The sequence below is a fragment of the Chiloscyllium punctatum genome, chromosome 9 (assembly GCF_047496795.1).
Source record: "Chiloscyllium punctatum isolate Juve2018m chromosome 9, sChiPun1.3, whole genome shotgun sequence".
Classification (NCBI taxonomy): Eukaryota; Metazoa; Chordata; class Chondrichthyes; order Orectolobiformes; family Hemiscylliidae; genus Chiloscyllium; species Chiloscyllium punctatum.
In genome coordinates this window covers 10,262,809-10,280,990 of record NC_092747.1, presented here as the reverse complement: position 1 = coordinate 10,280,990, position 18,182 = coordinate 10,262,809, and the positions used below count along the sequence as shown (strand labels likewise).

Here is an 18,182-nt window from a genome sequence, read left to right as displayed (position 1 = left end):
GATGGTTAAAATAGTGACAAATATGTCTCCACTGACTAGTGTTGAACATTACATTATCTGGGATATTTAACAGATCTATGCAAACCCAGTCTAGTTTAGATTAGATTCCCTACAGTGTGGAAACAGGCCCTTCGGTCCAACAAGTCCACACCGACCCTCCGAAGAGTAACCCACCTGCCCTGTTATTCCTGATGAAGGGCTTTTGCCCGAAACGTCGATTTCGAAGCTACTCGGATGCTGCCTGAACTGCTGTGCTCTTCCAGCATCACTAATCCAGAATCTGGTTTCCAGCATCTGCAGTCATTGTTTTTACCTCTGACTAATGCAGCTAACAACTATGGACAATTTAACATGGACAATTCGCCGAACCTGCACATCTGTGGAATGTGGGAGGAAACTGGAGCACCCGGAGGAAACCCACGCACACACGGGGAGAATGTGCAAAACACAGACAGTCGCTCAAAGCTAGAATCGAACCTGGGACCCTGACGCTGTGAGGCAGCAGTGCTAACCACTGAGCCACTGTGCCGCCCGGATTTCCAAAATTTTATTGAAATACTCAAGGAGTTTATATAATAGAAGATTACGTAAACTCCTTGGAAGATTTACTAAGTACAATCATCACATTTTCCAAGATATAAGAATCAAACCAGCTAGATATTAATGTAAGCAGAAACATATCTCCAGGTACCCAGTAAGAATAAAGGTAACCATCAGATTAAATAGCCTATTTCACCAAAGTATTCTCACAGACAGCAAACTAGGAAGTTAAAAGCACATATTGTCCTTTCAATATACTAGTTTATACAGAATAAATAAAGATTGGGACATAAATATGGGATTCCGGTCAAAATAATATAACCAAACTATTTTTAAAGCAAAAGAAGATTAAACATCATCTTTTATCATCTTGGAAAAATTCAATATTTCACAAGCATAAAATTAGTGAGTTTTGAGAAGATTTGTAGCTCAGGTTGAGGTTTTCGATGTAGGTTTGCTCGCTGGGCTGGAAGGTTCATTTCCAGATGTTTTGTCACCATACCAGGTAACATCTTCAGTGGGCCTCAGGCAAAGCACTGCTGTTAATTCCTGCTTTTTATTTATATAATCAGAAAGCAGGAATTATCAGCAGTGCTCTTCCTGAGGCCCACTGAAGTTGTTACCGAGCAGGGTGACAAAACGTCTGGAAATGAACCTTCCAGTTCAGAGAGTAAACCTACATCCATAAAATTAGTTTATTCATTTAGAGAAGCTATTTAAAATTTGTAAATTACTTCTTTGTTGAAAGCTCTATAATACCTTATTCACCTCATTCAACAAGGAGCTTTCAAGAATAATTTACAGCAAAGGCTAAAGTGCATGCTCCCATCAGTTCAGGGATTTCTGGTTAACTACAAACTCCAAGGATGTTAACAGTGTGCCCAAAAGGGAAACTTAGAAACAGCAACTACTTGATTTCTGCATCTTTTAATGACTGCATGTGAACAGACTCCAGAAGTCAGTTTCAAAGGAGATGGTGGAATGTTGACAGCTTTGCTGTCATTACTGCCACAAAATTCAAGACCGCTGTTTCACATAGACAGTTATTAAAAGATGCAGTGCCTTGTCACAATTACAGAATCTAAGAGGGAATCAACACAAATCTATTTCATATAAGAAAGCGTTCCAAACTGTTTCATAAAATCAAAATAAGATACCAAGCAAGATCAGCAGGTATTAGGTCACATGGCTAAAAAGAGATAGGCTTTAAGACTGCCATCAAGGAGAGAAACAATGCAAAGAGGGACAAAGGTGTAAGCAAAGAATTCCAAAGCTTAGTTTGAAGACTTGACCATGATTAGCAGAATGTCTAAAATCAAGGATGTTCCAAGAAGCCAGAATTAGAAAAGGACATATATCTTTGAGGATTGTAGGACTAGAGGAGATGACAGAGACAGGGAGGGACAACAGCATGGAGGGATTTGGAAACGAGGATGACAATTTTTAAAAGTCAAGCCATAATTTGACCAATCTAGTATGAAGTAGGTCAGCAAGTAAGGCGGTTGATGACTGAACAGCACTTGCTACAAGTTAAAGCATGCAAAGTAGATTTTTGAATGACCTCAATGTTATACAGGATGGAATAGGGGGCCAGTCTAGAGGGCATGGGAATACAGGAATGTGGTTACAAGGCACATTTCATCAATGCAAATTTGCTGTAACGCGATTGACACTGTTCCTACAGCAGAAACCTTTAAAACGTGTTGGCTGTAACATGCTTACAGCACTAACACATTAAGCACAGGTTTCAAAGCTCAATTTTTCTATAACAAGAGGTCACGCATGAACATAATCATCACGTTATAGAAGAATGACTGTATCAGAGAATCCTTACAGTGTGAAAACAGGCCCTTCAGCCCAATAAGTCCATACCAACTCTCCGAAAAGTAACCCACTCAGACCCATTCCCCTACCCTATTATCCTATATTTACCCCTGAACAATGCACCTAACCTACACATCGCTGAATACTATGGAAAATTTAGCATGGTCAATTTACCTAACCTGCACATCTTTGGACTGTGGGAGGAAACTAGTGCACCCAGCAGAAACCCACGCAGATACGGGGAGAATGTGCAAACTCCACACAGACAGTTGCCCCTGGCGTTATGAGACAGCAGTGCTAACGACTGAGCCACCGTGCCATATTTCTGTTCTAGCTCTGTTATTGTAATTCAATGGAACTCAACACAAGCTGGAGAAACAACACATTAATTTTCACTTAGGCATCTTGCAGCTCTAAGACTCAATATGGTATTCCACAACCTCTGAAGATGACCTCTCTCCTCCACTTTTCTTACATCCAATCCCTCATCCCCAGACAGCCATGTGTTTGTCTCTCATTGACTTTGCTTTCAGCAGAGTGGACCGATTTTCTCCTTTTCACACTTATCATTTACACACCCATTTTACATCTCTAACCCTTCTTTACCATCATTAACACTCCATTTATATCTTACTCTGGGCATCTTCAGCACCTGTTCAACTCGCTCCTCCTTCCCCCCTCTGCCTACAGGATGAAAACCACCACTTACCAGCCCCCTTCAGTTCTGAAAGTTTGAGTTCCTATTGGACACAAAACGCTAATTATGTCTCTCACTCCACGGATGCTGCCAGACCTGCTGAGTTTCCCCAGCACTTTCTGCTTTAATTTCACATATTCCAGCATCCGCAGTATTCCATTATATTACTGGAATAGTAACATCTGGCATCAGATTAATGCTTGAAAAGGAAGAAAAAAAAATGCACGAGGTTTTTAGATTAGATTAGATTAGATTACTTACAGTGTGGAAACAGGCCCTTCGGCCCAACAAGTCCACACCGCCCCGCCGAAGCGTACCCACCCATACCCCTACATCTACATCGACCCCTTCACCTAACACTACGGGCAATTTAGCATGGCCAATTCACCTAACCTGCACATCTTTGGACTGTGGGAGGAAACCGGAGCACCCGGAGGAAACCCACGCAGACACGGGGAGAACGTGCAAACTCCACACAGTCAGTCGCCTGAGGCGGGAATTGAACCCGGGTCTCCGGCGCTGTGAGGCAGCAGTGCTAACCACTGTGCCACCGTGCCGCCCACAAGGGGTGAGGGCTGGGAAGTGAGATTAAACAGCATTAAATGTACAGATGTGGCAATATCATGTGGAAATTCTGATTTGCTTGCAAAAGTCTACCTAATGAAAATCCTGATTGCAGATAATCCATGGCTGTGCACTCATTATAATTCCTATTTTACTCACCTCCAGTGTTTCAGGTTGTGATAGCAGAACAGCAGCAACTAAAGCTCCCCCAGAGGCTCCTGCGTAGTTCTGTATTTTACTGAGTAACTTGTTCCCATGTCTGTGAAGAGCAACTGCTGCTCCCAAGTGGTAAATTCCCAAAAATCCACAGGCACTAAAAGTCAGGTTCAGGGGACACATAGTTAACTGTGTGAATGGAAAGAAAAAAACAAGACAAAATCATACAAGGAAGCCCCCACCCCGGGCCACGTTCCAGTGACAAGCTGCCGTTAAACAACAAATAACTGCAGATGCTGGAAATCTGGAACAGAAACAGAAATAGCTGGAGAAACTCAGCAAGTCTGAGAGAAAGCAGAGTCGCTGCGAAGGAAGGGTCACCCCGGGATACGAAAGATGAACTCTGCTTTCTTTCTGCAGACGCTGCCAGACGTGCTGAGTTTCTCCAACTTGTTGCCAAGAAACAACTCTCAGCATTGGTGAGACTTACTGTGTAATGCAACGCAGGCTGGTGGCCTCTCTGCGGTCCTTCCAATGTTGTTTTTCTCAGTGAATACTAGTTGTACCAACAACAGGAGGTCTTGAGGATCGAATTTGTAACTTAGCTCCAAGAGCCTGCTAGAACCATTAGCAAATGCAGGTTCAAAGACACTGTGGAAGGTTATAGAACTTTGAATCATAGAAGGTCGCTATTCAGATGCTCATTAGTTTCACTCCCCTGCTCTTTCTCCCACAGCACTGCAATTTATTCCTTTTTTTGGTATTTTTCATTTCTCCATTGAAACGTATTACTCATTATGTCAGACAATGCATTCCACATGGTAATAACTCAATGCAATGAACTGTCTGTGGACAAAGTGACTGTAAACAGATCCAGGCAGTAGATGGTTGAAGGGGCTGCTCATTGCAATTGCCTGTCTCTCTTCTACAGGTGCCCTTGGGGAGGAAGTCAGTACATTTGAGATCTTGAGTGGCCAGTGGGTGCCTCAGGAGTTGCAGTGCAACACTAGCCCTGGAAATGACACTGACTTATGTTGAAGCTTTTGTTATAGCAGCAGCGGCTTTCAACAGACAGGTCATTAATTAATTAGTCCTTCTCATTTACTCAGAAAAGGGTGTGAAACGAAACTCCACAATCCAGTTATTTTGCCAATTATTTTAAATGCATTTAGCTCTGGTCTCCCTGTTTTAGGAAAGATGTTGGGAGACAGTAAGGACCGCAGATGCTGGAAGTCAGAGTCAGTAGATGTGTGAGCTGGAAAAGCACAGCATGTCAGACAGCATCCGAGGAGCAGGAAAGTCAACGCTTCGGGCCAAAACCCATTGTCAGGATTTCCAGCTTCACATCTATTGACATCGGAAAGATGTTAAAATCAACGAGGTAAAAACAATAACTGCAGATGCTGGAAACCAAATTCTGGATTAGTGGTGCTGGAAGAGCACAGCAGTTCAGGCAACATCCAACGAGCAGCGAAATCAACGTTTTGGGCAAAGAAGGGTTTCTGCCCAAACCGTTGATTTCGCTGCTCGTTGGATGCTGCCTGAACTGCTGTGCTCTTCCAGCACCACTAATCCAGAATCGGAAAGATGTTGTTAACCTTGAAGGAGGTCAGAAAAGATTTACAAGGATGCAGCTGGGGTTGGAGAGCTTGACCTTTAGGGAGAGGCTGTGGCTGTTTTCCCTTGAGCATCTAAGACTGAAGGGTGACCTTACAGAGGTTTATAAAGTCATGAGGGACATGGATAGGGTGAATAGTCAAGATCTTTTCCCCAAGGTAGGTGAATCCAAAACTAGAGGCCACAGGTTTAGGGTGAGAGGAGCAAGATTTAAAAAGGATGTAAGGAACAACTTTTTCGTGCAGAGGGTGGTATGTGTATGGAATGAGCTGTCACAAGAAGTGGTGGAGGCTGGTGCAATTACAAAATTTAAAAGGCATCTGGATGGGTTCAAGAATAGGAAGGGTTTAGAGGGATGTGGGCCAAGTGCTGGCAAATGTGCTGGACTTGATTAATTTAGAATATCTGGTCAGCATAGATGGGTTGAGCCGAAAGGTCGTATTTCGTGAGCTGTACATCTCGATGTCCCCGAGTCCTATGATTGGTGACGTTTGTCAACGGAAACAGTTTCTCCCTACATATCATGAAACCCCGATTATATTTGGGGCTTTCCATTAAATTGACTCAGAATTCACCGGATTCCAAGGAGAACAATCCCAACTTTTCTGGTCTCTCCATATAACCACCCCAGAGACAGTCAGGTCAAACCTTGACATTTTACCAAAGCCATGGCACCCAGAATTGGCCACAATTGGACACTGGTACCTACCAGCGATTAGTAAAGGTCTAGCAGAATTTTCTATCTTTTGTACTCCACACCTCTATGAACTCAGCCCAGGATTGTTACTTCTTCAAACAACCTGTTGAATAGCATAATACAGAATGTTAATTAGTGTGAAGTACAGGAAACAGAGGAAACATTAAAGTTTTAATGAATACATGTACATGTTAGGCCAATGGAAAAATTAGGTGCAAAACTTAATAATGGTTCAAGGATGGGTCAAGACTTTGCAAATGACATTCAACCCAGATAAGCACAAAGGAGGACCAAGGCTGAATATACTCATATTTTACAGGGAACATTTCTGAAATCAGAAGCTTGTAAAAGATCTTAGCATTACACTTCATAATTCTCTGAAGGACCATAACCCATGCTGAGAAGCAGTAATGGTTCACACATTTATACACCACCTTTCAGGACTTCAGGATGTGCCAAAGCATCTCATGGCAAATTAAGCACTTAAGTGTAGTCACTGTTCTAAAGCAGGAACAGCTGCAATGGATTGCTTGCAATAACCTCCTGCAACAAGGAGATAATCACAAGGGAATGTTTTCAGTTGAAGTACACAATGGCCCAAACACAAGTTCTACTATTCTTCTTCAAACTGTGACATGGGATCTTTAACATTCCCATATAGGAGGACATGACATAGATCTGACTGCTCATTCAAAGGGCTGCAGCCAAGTCAAAGGGGTGATCAAGTTCCATTGACAGGGCTCCTCGATAGAGGACAAAACATATCAATGTGAAACAAAGTACAGCACATTGTCCTGATTACAGCCAGAATAATGTGTGCAGCTTTCGTTGGTATCATGGAGGATTTGGAAAATGTTCAAAGGTGGGCTACAAGAGTAGCTCCCAAAACCTTAGTGCGTCAGATAGATTGGAAAAAATCTCAGGTTATTAGTTCTGGGGAAGGGTCACCAGACCCAAAAGGTTAATTCTGATTTCTCTCCACAGTCCTGCTGAGCTTTTCAAGCCATTTTTAAAAAAAATCTCAGTGTACTAATTCGTTTTTCAAGAAATCTACCACCAAAACACTCAATCACCAAACAAGTGACAATTGACAAACACTGCTCACCAGGGGCAGTGCAACAGAAACAAGAATCAAAAAGGTGGGGGGAAACAGGATAGCGTTAGGAGAGCGAGATGAGACACCCCAGCACCTGCAGTACCCAGCTCTCTCTAAAGGCTTTGAGGGTATTGGTGGACACCCCTTACTGCTCCTCGGATGCTGCCTGAACTGCTGTGCTCTTCCAGCACCACGAATCCAGAATCTGGCTTCCAGCATCTGCAGGGAAAAAAAGTGAGGACTGCAGATCGGTGCTGAAAACCCTTGGATGTTGCCTGACCTGCTGCGCTTTTCCAGCAACACATTTTCAGTTCCAGCATCTGCGGTCATTGTTTTTACCCCTTACTCCCTCTCCGAGGATTGTCCAGGGGCGAACACAGCTGTGAAGGAGGGGCAGCCAGTTAGGACTGATGTCCCCCTTTCCACCGCCCGCAGACAAGGAGGTTCTCTGACCTACCTGACACCCTCCACAGTGATGACCATCAATCACGGCATGAGGCTGAAGTGCTACAAAGAGACTTTGCAGGTAACTAAAAGGGGTATTGTGCTGGGAAGAGTCCTCGAACCACCTTAACCTACGAACATAGGAGACCGTGTGTATGCATCACCTTCCATCCCAGGTCCCCCAATCAAACACACACACACATTCAGACACATCAATGTTATTTTCTAATGAGCCTGTACCGGGATGTTATTACACACCTCTAGAGGAGGTGAGGCTTGAACCCAGGCTTCCTGGCTCAGAGGTAGGGACACTACCATTGAGGCACATCATATAGTTCAATGGTCAATCGCTGTTATATTAACCAATTAATTCTCAAAGAGCAGTTCCCTTGCCTGAGGCACAACATTATTTAAATCCTACTCTCAACATTACAGTGTAAACTGGGCTCAAATACTGTGATGTGATCGCGGAGGCGCTATATCAATGCAGCTGTTGCTGAAAGGCTGTGTTCTGTGAAACTTACCGGGAGTGGGCCATGGGGGGTGTGCGGTTTATGGGGGGGGACCCCCGGACCCCCGGACCCCCGGACCCGGTCTCTGCCCCCGCCCCCGGTGACCCGCAGGCCGCCCTTAGCAACCCCGGGGCCCGGGCCCTGATCCACACACGGCCCTGGGCCCGGGGCCTCCCTCTCCCACACACGGCCCGGGGAGTGGGGAGTGGGGGGGGAGCTGGCTGCACGGTCCCCGGGGCCGGTTTGATGATCAGGAATACTCCCGTCTGCGGACTCCACCGTTTCCCCTCCAGCACGAGCTACCCCGCTCAAATATTACACCTCCCAGGCTACAGGGGGCTCTGTGACCTGACAGTTACACCTCCCAGGCTACAGGGGGCACTGTGACCTGACAGTTACACCTCCCAGGCTACAGGGGGCGCCGTGACTGACAATTACACCTCCCAGACTATAGGGGGCGCTGTGTCTTGACAATTACACCTCCCAGACTATAGGGGGCGCTGTGCCCTGACAATTACACCTCCCAGGCTACTGGGGATGTTGTGTCCTGACAATCAGACCTCCCAGGCTACAGGGGACACTGTGTCCTGACAATTACACCTCCCAGACTACAGAAGGCGCTGTGACCTAACAAACAGACCTCCTAGACTACAGGTGGCGCTGCAGCCCAACAATCGGACCTCACAGAGTACAGAGGGTGTTCTGTCCCAACAATTACACCTCCCAGTCAAAAGGGGTGCTGTGTCCTGACAATTACACTCCCAGACTACAGGTGGCAGTGTTCCAACAGTTACGCTTCCCAGACAGGGGAATGGAGAGATTAAGCGCTGTGTCCCAACAATTATACCTCCTGTACTAGAGGAGGAGCTGTGTACTAACAATTGTACTAACAAATCTCTTTATTTCAAACTGCCGCCACTGGGACATTGACTGCTTCAACCTGTCCACCCCCCGATCACCCACTCCACCTCTCACCCTCGCAATGCACAGCCTTCCACACCCAACCTCACAATCAAACCAGCAGACAAGTGTGGGGAGGAGGGGTGGGTTGGCAGTGGTAGTTTGGCATACTGGCCTGTACAACGCTGAAGCAGGGCACCAATTTGAAGACACCTCCTCCTCTTGGTCCCTTGACCATGACCTCAACTCCCATCACCAAACCATCATCTCCCAGACCAGAAGCAACCTCATTGCCTCAGGGGAACTCCCACCCACAACTTCCAACCTTGTAGTCCGGGAACCCCGCACCGCCCGATTCTGCTCCTGCCTCACCAAATTCATCTCCACCTACCTTGATACTATCCTATCCCCTCTCAGTCCAGGAACTCCCCAACTTTGTTCAGGACACCACCAACACCCTTCACCTCCTCCAAGACTTTCGTTTCCCTGGACTCCAACACTTCATCTTCACCATGGACCCTATACATCTCCATGACGAAGGCCTCCAGGCCCTCCATTTCTTCCTCTCCCGGTGTTCCCTTCCACTGACACTCATTCGTTTGGCTGAACTGGTCCTCACCCTCAATAATTTCTCCTTTGAATCCTCCCACTTCCTCCAGACAAAAGGGGTAGCCATGGGCACCCACATGCGCCCCAGCTAAGCCTGTCATTTAACGGTTACTTGGAACAGTCCATCTTCTGCAGTTGCACCAAACCATTCCCTACCCTTTCCTCTGCTACATAGATGACTGTATCGACGCCACCTCATGCTCCCACAAGGACGTTGAACAATTCATCAACTTCACCAACACATTCCACTCTGACCTTAAGTTTTCAATCTCAGACATCTTGCTTCCCTTCCTGCACCTCTCCATTGCGATCAATGGTGACCAACTCAATACAGACATCTTCTACAAACCCACTGACTCCAACAGTTACCTGGACTACATCTCTCCTCCCACCCTGCCTCCTGTAAAAACGTTATCCATCTGCCTCGACCGCATCTGCTCCCAGGAGGGCAAACTCCATCACAGAACACAACAGACTGCAACTTGCTCTCCCATGTAGTCGATGATGCCCTCCAATGTATCTCATCCATTTCCAGCACCTCTACCCTCGAACCCCACCCCTCCAACTGCAACAAAGACAGAACCCTCCCCCCGGTCCACACTTCCACCCCACCAATCTCCAGATACAACACATCATCCTCGCCATTTCTGCCACTAACTAAGGACCTCACCACCAGAGATATATTTTCCTCCCCACCCCTGTCCGCTTTTCATAAAGACCATTCCCTCCACGACTCCCTTGTTAGGTCCACACCCCCTAACAGCCCACCATCCCCTCACGACACCTTCCCCTGTCACCGCAGGAAATCCTGCACCAACACCTCCTCCCTCACCACCATCCAAGGCCCCAAAGGAGCTTTCCAAATCCATCAGAGTTTTGCCTGTACTTCCATATGTCACAAAGTAGTCCGTCTTTTCCAAAAGCTGTTCCTTTTCTCAAGGATACTGTGTCCTTGGTTTCTTTCAGAGGGGTTGTGAACATCTCTCGGCTCCAATTCGACTGGTTTGGTACCGAGATTAAAGGATATTGAGAGGCCTTTTTGTTTATATGTAAACAGATGAGACTTCAGGCCAAAGTGGTCATGTTTTAGAAGTGATCTGTATAATGAAAGGGGAGGGGTCAGCTCTCTAACTGAGCAGTTCAGTCCAGAACTAGTTAGGAGAACAGCAGTGTGGAAACAGGTTGTGAAACTCTCACTCTCCTGCTTTTACAACTTCAACCTGTAAGCATTTGTTCCATTTGTTTTTAAGAGAGTGTGTTTATTGGGACTGTTGTGTGTATTTGGAACAGCATAATGAATTCTAGTTTGGATAGATTGAGTTCTGTAAGGATTCTTTATTCTGTCCTGTCTTTCATTGTATAGTTTCGTGAATAAATTTTTGTTTGTTTTAAAACCTGGTAGTCAACCTAGCTAACTTACTCCAGGAAATTCTCACTGTACACTTAACAAAACAAGTTTCAAACTTATGGTCTGGGCTGCCTCTGGCCTAGTCCATAACAGACACATAATTTACTGTATCCGTTGCTCCCAATGTGGTCTCCTCTACATTGGGGAGACAGGACGTCTACTTGCAGAGCACTTCAGTGAACATCTCCTGGACACCCACACCAACCAACCCCACCCATGGCTGAACACTTCAACTCCCCCTCCCACTCCGCCAAGGACATGCAGGTCCTGGGCCTCCTTCATTACTACATCCTAACCACCCAACATCTGAAGGAAGAACATCTCATCTTCCACCTTGGGACCCTCCAACCACACAGCATCAATGTGGATTTCACCAGTTTCCTCATTTCCCCCTCCCCCACCTTATCCCAGATCCAACCTTCTAACTCGCACCACCCTCACAACCTGTCCTACCTGACCATCTTCCTTCCCACCTGTCCACTCCACCTTCCTTTCTGACCTGTCACCATTACCCCCACCTCCACCCACCTATTGCACTCTAGCCACCTTCCCCCCCAGCCCTACCCCCTCCCATTTATCTCTTCACCTCCCAGCCCACAAGCTTCATTCCTGATGATGGGATTTTGTACAAAACGTTGATTCTCATGCTTCTTGGATGCTGCCTGACCTGCTGTGCTTTTCCAGCATTACACTCTCATCTAATCTCCAGCTTCTGCAGACCTTACTTTCTCTCAGTTAGACATCCTGGCCTACAGAGGACTCTGTGTGCTAACAATTACACAAAGATACAAGGTGTGTTGTATTCTGACAATTACACATCCCAGACTACAGGAGGAGCTGTGCTGTGCCATAATAATTGCATATAGAATCATAAGGATGTACAGCACAGAAATAGATGCTTCAATCCAACTTATCCATGCCAACCAGATCTCTTAAGAGAAAGTGAGGACTGCAGATTCTGGAGAGTCAGAGTCAAAAAGTGTGGAGCTGGAAAAGCACAGCCAGTCAGGCAGCATCTGAGGAGCAGGAGAATCCACGTTTCGAACATAAGCTGTTCATCAGGAATGTGGGGTGGTGGGGGGGCTAGGGGGTTGAGAGAGAAATGAGAGAGGTGTGGGGCTGGGGGGGAAGAGATCTTAGAATGCGATAGGTGGATGAAGTTAGGGAGTGATGATGATAGCTCAGGGTGGAGGGTGCAGTGGATAGGTGGGAAGGAAGATGGACAGGTAGGACAGTTCAAGAGGGTGATGCCGAGTTGGAGGATTGAATCTGGGATAAGGAGTGGGGGAGGGGAGATCAGGAAACTTGACGTACTCTTAGGAAATAAGGCAGGGCAGGTGACTGAGGGATTCAGTGGGGGAGCACTTTGGGGTCAACGACCATAATTCTATTAGTTTTAAAATATTGATGGTAAAGGATAGACCAGATCTAAAAGTTGAAGTGCTAAATTAGAGAAAGGCCAATATTGATGGTGTTAGGCAACAACTTTCAAAAGCTGACTGGGGGCAAATGTTCACAGGTAAAGAGACAGCTGGAAAACAGGAAGCCTTCAGAAATGAGATAACAAGAATCCAGAGAAAGTATATTTCTGGTAGGGTGAAAGGAAAAGTTGGTAGATGTAGGGAATGCAGGATGACTAAAGAAATTAAGGGTTTTGTTAAGAAAAAGAAGGAAGCATATGTCAGGTATAGATTGAGTAAATCCTTAGAAGAGTATAAAGGCAGTAGGAGTATACTTAAGAGGGAAACCAGGAGGGCAAAAAAGGGGACATGAGATAGCTTTGGCAAATGGAGTTAAGGAGAATCCAAAAGGTTTTTACAAATACATTAAGGAGAGAATAGGGCCCCTTAAAGATCAGCAAGGCAGCCCCACAGGAGATGGGGCAGATACTAAATGAGTATTTTGCATCAGTATTTACTGTGGAAAAGGACATGGAAGATATACAATGTGGGGAAATAGATGGTGACATCTTGAAAAATGTCCATATTTCAGAGGAGGAAGTGCTGGATGTCTTGAAACGCATAAAAGAGGATAAATCCCTTGTACCTGATCAGGTGTACCCTAGAACTCTGTGGGAAGCTAGGGAAGTGCTCTTGCTGAGGTATTTGTATCATTGATAGTCACGGGTGAGGTGCTAGAAGACTGGAGGTTGGCTAACATGGTACCACTGTTTAAGAAAGGTGGTAAGGGCAAGCCAGGTAACTATAGACCAGTGGGAGCCTGGTTAGCAAGGTTAGATCTCATGGCATACAGGGAGAACTAGCTATTTGGATACAGAACTGGCTCAAAGGTAGAAGACAGAGGGTGGTGGTGGAGGGTTGTTTTTCAAACTGGAGGCCTGTGACCAGTGGAGTGCCACAAGGATCGGTGCTGGGTCCATATTTTTCATCATTTATATAAATGATTTGGATGTGAGCATAAGAGGTACAGTTAGTAAGTTTGCATATGACACCAAAATTGGAGGTGCAGTGGACAGCAAAGAGGGTTACCTCAGATTACAACAGGATCTTGACCAGATGTGCCAATGGGCCGAGAAGTAGCAGATGGAGTTTAATTCAGATAAATATGAGGTGCTGCATTTTGGGAAGGCAAATCTTAGCAGGACTTATACACTTAATGGTAAGGTCCTAGGGAGAGTTGCTGAAAAAAGAGACCTTGGAGTGCAGGTTCATAGCTCCTTGTAAGTGGAGTCACAGGTAGATAGGATAGTGAAGAAAGCGTTTGCTATGCTTCCTTCAGAGTATTGAGCACAGGAGTTGGGAGATCATGTTGCGGCTGTACAGGACATTGGTTACGCCACTGTTAGAATATTGTGTGCAATTCTGGTCTCCTTCCTATTGGAAAGATGTTGTGAAACTTGAAAGGGTTCAGAAAAGATTTACAAGGATGTTGCCAGGTTGGAGGATTTGAGCTACAGGGAGAGGCTGAACAGGCTGGGGCTGTTTTCCCAGGAGCATTGGAGGCTGAGGGGTGACCTTATAGAAGTTAATAAAATCATGAGGGGCATGGATAGGGTAAATAGGCAAAGTCTTTTCCCTGGGGTCGGGGAGTTCAGAACTAGAGGGCATAGGTTTAGGGTGAGAGGGGAAAAATATAAAAGAGACCCAAGGAGCAACTTTTTCACTCAGAAGGTGGTACATGTATGGAATGAGCTGCCAGAGGAAGTGGTGGAGGCTGGTACAATTGCAACATTTAAAAGGCATCTAGATGGGTATATGAATAGGAAGGGTTTGGAGGGATATGGGCCGGGTGCTGGCAGATGGGACTAGATTGGGTTGGGATATCTGTTCAGCATGGACAAGTTGGACCGAAGGGTCTGTTTCTATGCTGTACATCTCTATGACTCTTGTGGCTTTATGATCCCGTGGTGTTGGAAGGTCCCAAGGTGGAAGGCTCCACCACCTCCTCTGGCAGCTTATTCCATACACGCACCACCTTCTGGGAGAAAACGTATCCCCTTAGGTCACTTTTTAATTTTTCCCGTCTCACCCAAAACTTTTGCCCTCTAGTTCTGACTCTCCCGATCCAGGGAAACGACCTTATCTATTTCCCTTAACCATGCCCCTTATCATTTTATAAACCTCTATAAGGTCATCCCTCAGCCTCCAACGCTCCATGGAAAACAGCCCCAGCCTATTCAGCCTCTCCCCATAGCTCAAACCCTCATCTTGGACTACAGGAGTTGCTCTGTATTTACAATTCCACATGGCTGACAATTGCACATCCTGACCTATAAAGGACATTATAACCATGGAAGCAGGCCACTTGGCCCATTGAGTCCACCCTACCTTATCCCTGCATCCCTGCATTTCCCATGGCTAATCCACCTAAACTGTACATCCCTGGACACTATGGGGCAATTTAACATGACCAATCCACCCTAGCCTGCACATCTTTGGAGTGTGGGAAAAAATTGGAGAAACCCACACAGACACAGGGAGAACATGCAAACTCCATGCAGACAGTCATCCTACGGTGAAATTGAGCCTGGGTTTCTGACGCGGCGAAGCAGTCGTGCTAAACACTAAGCCACCATGCCACCCAAAGATCAGATGGTGATGGAAGCTGCATCACAGAAACTTGCCTCTAGCTGTAAGGAATGTGGCCTCCTGCTCACCCTCTCATTTTATTTTAACCAGTTCATGGAGCTTGCAGGGCCATTGAATGAAGGGTACAAAGTCCCAACAATTACACAGCTAGGACAACAGGGGGTGCCATGTCACAACAATTACACATCCCAGCCTACAGAAGACACTGTGCCCTGACAAATACACATCCCAAACAACAGGAGATTCTATAAAATAACATTCCAACATGTAATTTAATTCCCTGTGTCCTTTAAAACGCTTAATGGTGTAATTGCATTATATTCAGTTACACTTGGAACAAAGAAATAGACAGCATTGGAAAATTTGACTTAGAAGCAGGAATTGGCCATTCAGTTCTTCAAGCCTGCTTCACATTTAATTCGAAACAAAAACAAAATCGCCCAAAACGTTAAGTCTGATTTCTCTTCACAGGTGCTGCCAGACCTGCTGAACTTTTCTAGCAACTTCTGTTCTTGTTTCTGATGTACAGCATCCACAGCTCTTTTGGTTGACATTTAATTAGGTCATGGCCAATTCAATTATGGTCTTAACTCCACTTGGGCTCTTGCCCAAAACGTTGATTCCCCTGCTCCTCGGATGCTGCCTGACCTGCTGTGCTTTTCCAGCACCTCACTCTCGACTCTGATCTCCAGCATCTGCAGTCCTCCACTTTCTTCTAGTTGATTTATTCCTCCCTTAACTCCACTTCCTGCCTGACCCCCAGATAACACTTGATTCTTTGACTGTAAAAAAACTATCTAAAATAAAAGCAGAAAGTTCAGGAGAAGCTCAACACTTCTGGCAGCACCATTGGAAATAGAAACAGTGTTTCAAATTCAACATGAGTCTTTTTCAAGAAAAAATTATTTGACTCTACCTTGAATCAATTTAACGGCATGGTTTCCATTGGTTTCTGGGCAAGAGAATGCTATAGACTAAAGACACTGCAAATGAAAATATTAGGTAAGAATCTCACCTCCAGCTTAAAAGGAAAGCCTCATGTTTAAATGTATACCCTACTCTTCTCCCCGAGATCAAAGATGCTCCCAGCATCAATCCTATTAAGTACCCTGTATTGTTCAATAAGATCACCACTCATTCTTCTAAACTCCATTGAGTGTAGGCCCAACGTGTTCGACCTTTCTTCATAACATAAGCCCTTCATTACAGGAATGAGTCAAGTGAACCTTCTCCGGACTGTAAAAGAAAAGCGCTTTTATTTTTCTTTCAAATCGGAAGATCAAAACTGCACACATGTTGTCTCACAAACTCCCTGTATAGGTGCAGTAAAACTTACAATATTATATTTCAACCTCTTTGCCATAAATGTCAGCATTCCATATGCCTTCCTGAGAACTTGCAGAAAGGACAGACTAAGTCCATTCTAGAAAGGTGGGTTAAGTTATCTCTCATGGTTCTTTTGATTTTAGCAATAATGACAGACAGTTGTATGCAAAGTCATGGTCATTTTTAAAAATGTATTTATTCATTTGCGGGATATAGCTGTCGCTGACTGGCCAGCATTTTATTGCCTGTCCCTAGTTGTCCTTGAGGAGGTGGTGGTGAGCTGCCTCTTGAACTGTTGCAGTCCATCTGCTGTGGGTTGACCCATAATGCAATTAGAAAGGGAATTCCAGGATTTTGACCCAACAACAGTAAGGAATGGCGATATATTTCCAAGTCAGGATAGTGAATGGTTTGGAGGGCAACTTGAAGGTGTTCCTATATATCTGCTGCCCATGTCTTTCTGGATAGAAGTGTTCCTGAGTTTGGAAGGTGTTGTCTGACGACCTTTGGTGAATGTCTTGGACTTAATACCTGATCGGTGGACCTAGCTATTTCTTGTATTGGAATTGTTCTGTTTTAAGTCCCTGGTTGTTTCTGTCTTTTCACTCGTACAGACAGAATGTAAAGGCAGATGTGTCTGTGTGCTCGGTCTGGATGTTTCTGATTGCATAGCGCTCACAGATCTGTCGTGACCTGTAACTGGACCAAACCAAGGGCAATCATCAGGCAGTTTTCCCTTAACTCAAAACTTCCTACTGCAGTTGTGTCTCAATATGTAACAACCTCACTGTTCCAAAAGCAACATAGCTTTTTTACAACTAAAAATGTGCACTACTTGATTTTCAAATTGCAAAACTCCCTTGATGTTTTAGCTGAATAGCTGTGTTCAACTTCCATTCCAGTTTATAGTCTAAACACGAAAATCTATGTGGTCGCTTCGTCTCAGAACAAAGATCAAAGAGTGGCTCTTCCATCATTTCTCTGTCGGTTCAAGACTTGAAGAATCTACCAGCACAAAGCATTCCATGAAAAATATAAAATGAAGAATATCAGGTGCAGGAAATCTGAAACAAACAAAATCAGAAATTGTTGGAGAAGTTCAGATCTTTCAGCATCTGTAGAGAGAAAACAGCGTTAACACTTTGAGTACTGCGACTGTTCTTCTGAACAAGAAGCAGCAAGCAAAGGTGATTTTATGCTGTAGGTGGGGGATGAAGGGGAAATGGAGTGAGTGGATGGGTAGAGAGGGAATCCAGAGAGGCAAAAAAAAATATAGGGTCTGTTTCCCTGCTGTATGACCCTATAACTATTGGGGGTCCTATAGTACAATCCCATCAGCATGATCATCCCCTTTTTATTTCTCAGGTTCACCCATATAGCTTCACTGAATGAGTATAATGACTTAAACATTTTACACTGTATCTTTATTTCATAAAAGTATAAATGATAATAAATTACTATTCTATTCCGTTGTGTTCAGAAAATCCACATCATATCATCAACTCACTCTTCAATGACAATAAAAAGCATTACTTTCCAGCCACATTCATGATAAAAATAAAACCATATTGGACTCATAGAACATAGAACATAGAACATAGAACAATACAGCACAGAACAGGCCCTTCGGCCCACGATGTTGTGCCGAACTTCTATCCTAGATTAAGCACCCATCCATGTACCTATCCAAATGCCGCTTAAAGGTCGCCAATGAATCTGACTCTACCACTCCCTCGGGCAGCG

At 45.0% G+C, this 18,182-nt stretch overlaps 1 protein-coding gene across 12 annotated transcripts in view; it reads right to left on the bottom strand.

Moving 5' to 3' along the window:
- pnpla4 (patatin-like phospholipase domain containing 4) overlaps positions 1-8,475 on the bottom strand; it is a 77,961-nt gene extending 69,486 nt beyond the window's left edge. For 2 of the 12 annotated variants that reach the window (XM_072576869.1, XM_072576868.1), the window contains exons 1-3: positions 8,160-8,475; positions 6,108-6,198; positions 3,785-3,970 (exon numbers count right to left, since the gene is read on the bottom strand). In XM_072576869.1, the coding sequence (XP_072432970.1) occupies positions 3,785-3,964 (180 nt within the window). In that variant the 5' untranslated portion in view covers positions 3,965-3,970; positions 6,108-6,198; positions 8,160-8,475. Of the gene's footprint in view, positions 1-3,784; positions 3,971-4,271; positions 4,433-6,107; positions 6,199-7,285; positions 7,386-8,159 lie in introns of those variants that run through there. The other 10 variants (XM_072576875.1, XM_072576872.1, XM_072576866.1 and 7 more) reach the window with 9 other exon arrangements.
- Positions 8,476-18,182: the final 9,707 nt, after the last annotated feature.